Genomic DNA, 7,800 nt, shown 5'->3' on the forward strand with positions numbered 1-7,800 from the left:
TGGCGAAGTTAATAAAACATATAAATCAACCAACTTTGCTTGCGCCTCGTCCAGACTTTGATCAGTTATGGTCATTATTTGATGGAGAATGTCACCAATGTCTTGTTTTCTTCCGTCTCCGTCTGTCCCATCGTGTCCATGTGGAGGCGGCAGTGCCATGCCTCCTTGTACCGAGTGGCCAGCAAGACTGACACCGCCGATCGACTGCATGATCCGGGCTTGATCGTCCATAGTAGCCGCTAAAGAGTCTGTGCACTGAGCCACACAAATTGAAAAACTCATATACGAAATCGGTTATAGCATGTGCTGCAGACAAGAGGGATGCACGGCTGTGATTGTTCAGCGACACAGAGCACACACGTTTAAAAAAAAGCCTGTGATGTGAAATGTTTTTGCGTAAATCTTATGTCCAAGTTCTCGCTGTCCTGTCGCTTTTTTACGCGCGGTCCAAAGTGCCAAAACGCGTTACTGTGTTTGTAGAAAAATGCATAAATCTTGCTTCTTCTTCTTAACACTTCTTTGTCAAAATTGAAGGTCCATCGTATCCCGCACGGATCCTCATGCCAATCTGTCTTTTCTCTGGGATTTGACGGGTGGTGTAGACAGAAACGCTCCTTGGTGATCTCTCATTTATTAGCGCTCTTCATGGGATTCCCGGCGCATTCCGTCTCCAAAATGTCCAAATCGTCCGAGTGAAGCACCGGCAACAAAAATATCCAATGTGGAAGCGTGTAAACAATTAAAAAAATCTTGCAGGTGTTGCCAACTATAAATGTGCAGAAATGGTTCCCGCGACAACTGACAATATGTTTTACAAAGAAAGAAAAAATAAATACACTATCTGCAGCGTAAGATGTCCAAATGTGACTATAAAAAAATATTAAATGTACAAAAAAGTTGGGAGATTTCTGTTTGAAAAAATTAAAAAAAAAAAAAAATCAACCACGAGAAGAAATTAATTAGGACACAGCGCTGTATATAAAGGCGATGCGCAAAAAATATCTTGCCCCTGCTGAAATTTATGAGCTCCAGCCTCTGCCTGTGTGTGTTTTATGTTGTTTGATGGCAGCGGTAGTGAGCGATTGACAGTGTGCCAATGCCACTCACTCAGTGCAGACGTGTCAGAGCAAGGAACAGGGGTAGAAAAAAAATAGAAAAAAATACAAAATACGAAATGAAAATGCACGCTCCGCCCTGCAGAGGAGGGGTCTATATTCTTGTCACTTCTCGCCTGAATACCGAAAAACAAAATGTTAAGAGCTAGTACTTAGGATGGTGATTATATTGATGAAAGCACGGCAGAGTCCCCTCTCTCTTTCTTGCAGCAGCGGCAGCTGGGTATCCTCGTTTCCTCACGCATGCACGTGCAGCTATGTGCATATTCTCTACCAATAATAAAGATTTAGGCCTGCAACAACACAGGCAAATGCATAATGAGAGTTTTTATACAGTTTGATGTAGAACTGCATAGTCCCCTGTAAGCCTTGGTTCAAGCAAGGCGAGCAGCAGACATGTTTATATTATTGGAAGTAAAGCGCAACGACCAATCGCAGGCGAGAATCACGAAGACTGACGAGCCGTGTGTCCTATTACTGGCAGATGCATGATGCTGAGAGCCCCGCCCACTCCATCCCTCCATCTTCACACTGCTCGCACAAAAGGACGGCAACTTCTGATTGGTCGTTGCCACGAGTGACATTCCTTGCACAAGCAGGCGGCGCTGCTCTGTGCTCCTCCGCAGTTGCTATGGCAGCAGACAAGTTGTTGAGCTGGATGCAAGGCAGCAAATATAGTACTGTGCACCTCTACAATGAGCATCTAAATGGTGGATTTGATAAAGAAAACAAAAATGCTCTGTCTTTATTTTAGGGGTATTTGTATAATAACCACACATGAATAAAGAGTGTGGAGTTATAGATAGGTTTAATTTTCCTACACTGGAGTTTTATAGAATGATAGCATTTCTTTCAAGGGAGGGCTTCTGCAATACGCAGTTTGGAGCTTGATGAGGATCATGAAGTCAAAAACATAAACTTTAAGGGTAATTCTGCAGCTTTATTTACAGTACAGTATAGTATCCTCACATGGGATATATTGCAGCAGCTAAAATAACCTTTTTTGTCTCCCAAAACTAGGCATCAGGGAATCAATAAATGTGTTAAACCGCCTAACATTCTACTTGAAGAAATGTGCAGTGGTCAGCATTATCCCTGGAATATCTAGCCAATAACTGTCAGTAAGACTTTTCCACTTTTTGTTTTTTGAATTTGAGTCTCATTCCTCTCTTTTTAAAGTTGCACACTGACGGGCCAAACAGAAGTCCATGACAAACTTCATGGAAACTTCAGTGTTTCTGCTGTCACCGATGGCACTTCCTGGCAAAATTCAAAAAATAATTAAATCTTGTCTGTAGTAGTTGGTAGTCTTGTTGGTAGTTTTATATAGCCTGTTGATCACTGTTTTTAAACACACAAGAGTGCAATGTTTTCACTTTTTAAGGCACTATTTAGCCTTTTTAACTTACAAATTCTATTAATAAACATACCGCAACAAAACGAGAGGACACTGGGCATCACTCGCAGTCTGTAACTGTGCTGTATATTTGCAATGGATGCCTATGGGTCAGCAAAAAACAGGAAAAAAAGAACACATTTTTTGGTACAAAATAGAGATCAACTCAAATGGAGCATAATCAAATTCATAGGATTGTGAAATTAGTCAAAATATTTAAAATAAATACTGTTTGCTTACCCTCCTCAACTAAATTAAGTAAAAAGAAAAGACACTTGCAGTGTGACTGAGATTAAGTGTAAGCATGCATAGCCTCATCTTTATGACAGAAAACTACTGGTTTTATTGAAAATTCCCACATGTCAGGACTTATTCCTTTAATTATTCCAAGCTATACAGTGTTTTGACAGGGAGGTTACACTTCATTGTATATACTGTATTATCTCACTCTTTTCAGTAAAGAACAGACATGGTCCTCAATTTTAAGAAATGTGGTTGATAATGGAATATGATTTTCATTTAATTATATTAAGCGTACTCATTACTAAAATCTTAGTTCTTTAGAATACAGAGTTAAGTGTAGTCATTATAATACTGTCTCGGTGCTCCTCTGAAACACAGTATGCTGTTCTTGGTCAGTACAAAGTAGATCATGGACCACCTGGAAATGATTCATCTTCATGAGTCAGAACTGAGCGACTGAATTTATCTTCAGAAAATCAACAAACTTTTACTTAAACTTAGATACAGTGAGCCAGTGCTTAAAATAACTGTTCATCTCTATTACTAGAAAAAGGAAGAAGACAGCTCCCTGTTGTTTGTCTTTTTTCTCAATTTGCAGTCCAGGAACTAGATGGGAATGAGTCAGAGATATATTAAAAATATGTTTGAGAGATCTATAGTTTTCATTTTATTTTTATAATAGTCAGTAATAAACTATAAAGAACTACAATAATTGTAGAACATTTATTTTGATCAAGGACAGAATGAAAATAAATGAAAATATATAACTTTTTAAATGTGAATCTCTGCATCAGTAGGATTAAGTTGGTCATATTGCCATCAAAAGGCAACTTGATAACATGACCGACATTGAACTACTTTAAAGTTTACATGATTGCTCGTGTCCAACATTAAAGTTGGAAATGTTAAACAAGAACACACATTGTCTTCAGCAGTCTGTGTGGTTCTGCTCATTCTTTTGACCTTGTAGTATTGGAGCGACACACTCTTGAGTTAAGTGAACGAGAGTCCCAGGACTACTGCATTTATCATTGAAATACTGAGCTGTCAAGTCACACTACATACCTGTCAAGAGGGGCTCAAAGGTACAGCTCCAGCTCCTCTCCTCTGTTGCAGTGCATGATTCTTCATTGCATTGCATTGCAGGCCTGTTCACCGTTGTTTTCAGCCATATGTCAACATAATTCATTTCCGTATGTGACAGCCTACAATAAGACACCGTGGCGCTGCAAGCTCACAAAACCATGTTTACATAAGCAAGAGTTTGAGTTATCCACTGTTTTCTGTACATTTCCTTTCTAAAAATCATATTGTTGTGAAAAATTATTAAAAAATTATTATACAAAATGTCCTGAAAAGGCTGCAGGTCAGCTTTTCTGAATAGAAACAAGCATACACTGTATGTTAGGTTACATAAAATTACAACATTTTTACAATTGAGCTAAGCGAGGTATAGGAATTAGCCCCTGTGAGTGTAGAGACAACACTTTGTCATCATGCTTCTCATTGTGACATCTGAAAAGACCCACAGGTGCTGTAGAAAGTGACTGTGTTGTCATATTTCATTTAGGCATCCTTCTGCAAAGCTGTAATTGCCTAATTAGCTTGTTAATTAGGAGATTAGCATTTACTGATAGAGTGGCTTGCTCTGTTGTGATGAGAGTAATACAGATTAAGTGAGAAGTTATGGGTACATGATTTCACAATTTTGCTGTCCACAAAGGGGTCACAAATCTTTTAAAGATTTGTGGAATCGCTGCGTGTTTTACATCTGAAGATGATGTTCGTCTTTTCTCTGAGCTCCCACGTACCAGAATTGGTGTTGGAGATGTTGAAAGATCATTGGAGCCCGGTGATGACAGCCTGTCACGAGGCAGCAAGATACCTCCTGGTTTGAGTGTCGCCTGTATGATCCCCTGTTGCTCGGGGAGATTGGAGGAAATGACCGAGCAGACGGTGCCAGAGACATTACTCACCCAATTATGAACAGTCTTTCATTTGGTTTGGATACTTTATTCTTATTTATTTCCTGGTATTTGTCGCTGGTGTGCATGCACTTTGTCTTCATTTCAATTGCACACGTGAAAGTAGAGAGGGGAAGCATGACTATTTGTTAACTGTGCTTCTTGGTTTTCTGTAGTAAACTAATATCCAAGGAATTGAGCATTTAACTATTCTGATGTATGTTTCAGAGGTGATATTTAAAGTATCAGTTGTTCATATTAAGTAAGCAATGTATCCGATGTTGTGTAATTCAGACAGCGGTGGAAGATGCATCCAGATCCTTAGCACTACCACAGAGTACAAATAAGGTCCTTCATTCAGGAGTAGTATGAGCAAATTGTACTTTAAGCAGGGGTGTAAATATAGGTCAGTGAGACTGTGTGTGTGTGTGCATGTGGGGGGGAGTGAGAAAAGAGATTCATGGTTTACATTGTATTTGTTTTTAATAGTCAATAGCAATCTAATAAACTATCAAAAACAATTAATATGTATGTTAATGTTATTCCATATCAAGTCTCTGTTTGGTCATGTGACCAGACGATATACACTTTCTAGTTTATGCACCAAATCTCTCAAAACTGAGAAGCAGAGCATGTCTGCAAGCCAACCGAGCCTTTCCAACATAAAAACGGCAATAACTAGCGTGCACTGGGGCCCGTAATAATAGCATGCACCGGGGCCAGTCGTAATTACTTTACTCCACTGGATCAAGAAAAAGCTGACTTTTAATAAATTATATACTATTGTGTAGTTAATCTTCAGCAGCATGTTACGTCTCATGTGCTGATCATATGTTTTGTAAGTAAAACAATAATTACAATGCAAGTAACTAGTAACTATGGCCGTAAAATAAATTTAATGGAGTAAACGTATAAAGCAGCACAAAATACAATTCTAGTATTTTAAACAGTGTACTAGATTGTTTTCCGCTTTAACTCCAACTCTGTGTCATGACAGTGTGGGCTGATAACCAGCGTTTGGCTTCCCTCTGTGGCCACAGCGCACCGATGACAGCATATGCGACACAAAGGTTTAGTGTCACCTGGCGGATCTCGGCAGACCTCCAAGCTCCGTCCATGCGCTGGCCAAACATTGTTCATCTGAACTCACTGCCCACACAGAGATGACACAGAGCTGGATTAAAATATGATAAGTATCCCTTTAAGTACAATACTTGACTAAATGTTCATTGTTAGATCACACCACAGATTGCGCGTACAGTAGTGTGTGCTTAAAAGGTAGATAACACTTGTATGCAGGAAATATTGCATCTGCTAATGAGTGTCGTTAACTCCCCCTGTGGTTATGAAATCATTTTAAGTGTTAGTGTGGGAGGTAGACTAATACACTCTTAAGAATGTTAAATGCACAATTAGAGAGTTGAGATATTGCCAAAATGTTGATGGGACAGGAGTAAATTTAACCGCTGACTTTGTATTTTGTTGGTTTGGATCAGCTGGAAAATATGAAGTGATAAACATCCAAAAGGAGAATCATTCCTTCTCTAGTTGCAACCATCTAAATGTCCTTAATAAATACACTACACCTATTGCAACCTTAGTATATAACTGCATGCATGTAAAGCAAGATGTTGCTTAAAAAAAACAGCTTTTTGACAAAATTTTAATCCCAAGAGTGGAAAGTATCATAACTAAAGAATCAGTTTCTTTAGAAAGTCAAGACAGATGTGAGAGATAAGGAGCAGGCAGTAATCAGGGGGGGAAGGTGAGAGGTACACAACTACACTGCTCACCGCGATCAATCATACTATACTTGTCCTCCCTCGACTCTCTCGCTGTTACTGTCTCCACTGAATGCACTTCTCTCTTTGCTTAAAATTATTACACAGACCATAAACCCAGAGAGGTGAGTGTCCTGCTAATGTGGCTACATGTAGTGGTTTGCAGTAACCTTTAAGATTGGGCAGCGAGTGGTGGTGGCTTGGACACGGGCCATATATTGTGGTCAATATCAGAGACACGGATTGAATTGAGAAGGCATTTTTAGGGCCTTACATTTTAATTGTCAACCAGGCTGTAGCTCAAATTGATTTTCAAAGGTGGAATAAAATCTGACCTTGATTGCAGTGCTTTTGTTGTTGTTTTTTCAAATTCATTTGGCAAATTTCTATAGACTTAATGTGACAGAATGCTGGGGGAAGGTGCTGGGGAAAGGGACGGTTTGATGTAAAAAATCTTCAATTTGGTCATTCAAACCATAAATATCGACTCATGTTATATTAAATCTTTGAATGTTAATTTCTTTTTCATATTTTTGAAGTCAAAATTGAATCCTAAGCTGAACTGTGTGCTCGTTCTGTGAATCCAAAGACTGCAGCGGGCCAACACAACACTGACTTTGGACTTTATCTTACTTATTTTATCTCCTTCATATATTTAATTGTAAAGATTTAAACATTAAATTTTACAACTTTTTTCTCCCTCCAACATCAATTTGTCTGGTAATGAAGAGAAAATCTCCAAAGAGGTCAGAGAGTAGCATGTCTAAATCACTGTGGCCAGACTGCCCTCAACTCAGCTTGAGTATTGACATTATGCCAGCTATGACACCATAACTCAGCCCACTGCGATGGTCATTTGATGAATGGTATCATAAATTGTTGACAAAACAATTTGTGATGTATTATGTTACCGATGGGTTGTACTGCTTATCAAATCAAGTAATCTGGCAGGGCTCTCCATTCATCAGCAAAATGCAAGCGCTCGCTGTAGATAGTGATGACTTTGTTGCTTTGTCGACATGCAATTCTAATGTAGTGATGCTGGAAGCAGAGAGAGCAGCTAGCATCAGAGTTTCATTCATTCATTCATTCATTTTTTTATAAGGCTCTTGTGGAGGTGCAGTATTCCTATCTTTGCTCTCAATTCAGCGAAAGTGTGCAGAACGAGCAGTATATTGTGCATTGTATTGGAAATATTTGGTGTGTGAAAGAAAAATGGGGTGCAAACAAACATCACATTCTGGATAAAACTCTAATGAAACAGTAGCAAAGTGAAGACACTGTTGGGCTGAAAGCTTGGT

General features: G+C 39.0%; 1 protein-coding gene across 9 annotated transcripts in view; it reads right to left on the reverse strand.

The window, feature by feature from the left end:
- Positions 1–1,492, reverse strand: part of pbx3b (pre-B-cell leukemia homeobox 3b) — a 61,134-nt gene extending 59,642 nt beyond the window's left edge. For 4 of the 9 annotated variants that reach the window (XM_032516657.1, XM_032516654.1, XM_032516653.1 and 1 more), the window contains exon 1: positions 35–1,490. In XM_032516657.1, the coding sequence (XP_032372548.1) occupies positions 35–282 (248 nt within the window). In that variant the 5' untranslated portion in view covers positions 283–1,490. Of the gene's footprint in view, positions 1–34 lie in introns of all 9 variants that reach the window. The other 5 variants (XM_032516651.1, XM_032516649.1, XM_032516656.1 and 2 more) reach the window with 2 other exon arrangements.
- Between the last annotated feature and the right edge of the window lie 6,308 nt (positions 1,493–7,800).

Source organism: Etheostoma spectabile, chromosome 5 (assembly GCF_008692095.1).
Source record: "Etheostoma spectabile isolate EspeVRDwgs_2016 chromosome 5, UIUC_Espe_1.0, whole genome shotgun sequence".
NCBI lineage: Eukaryota > Metazoa > Chordata > Actinopteri > Perciformes > Percidae > Etheostoma > Etheostoma spectabile.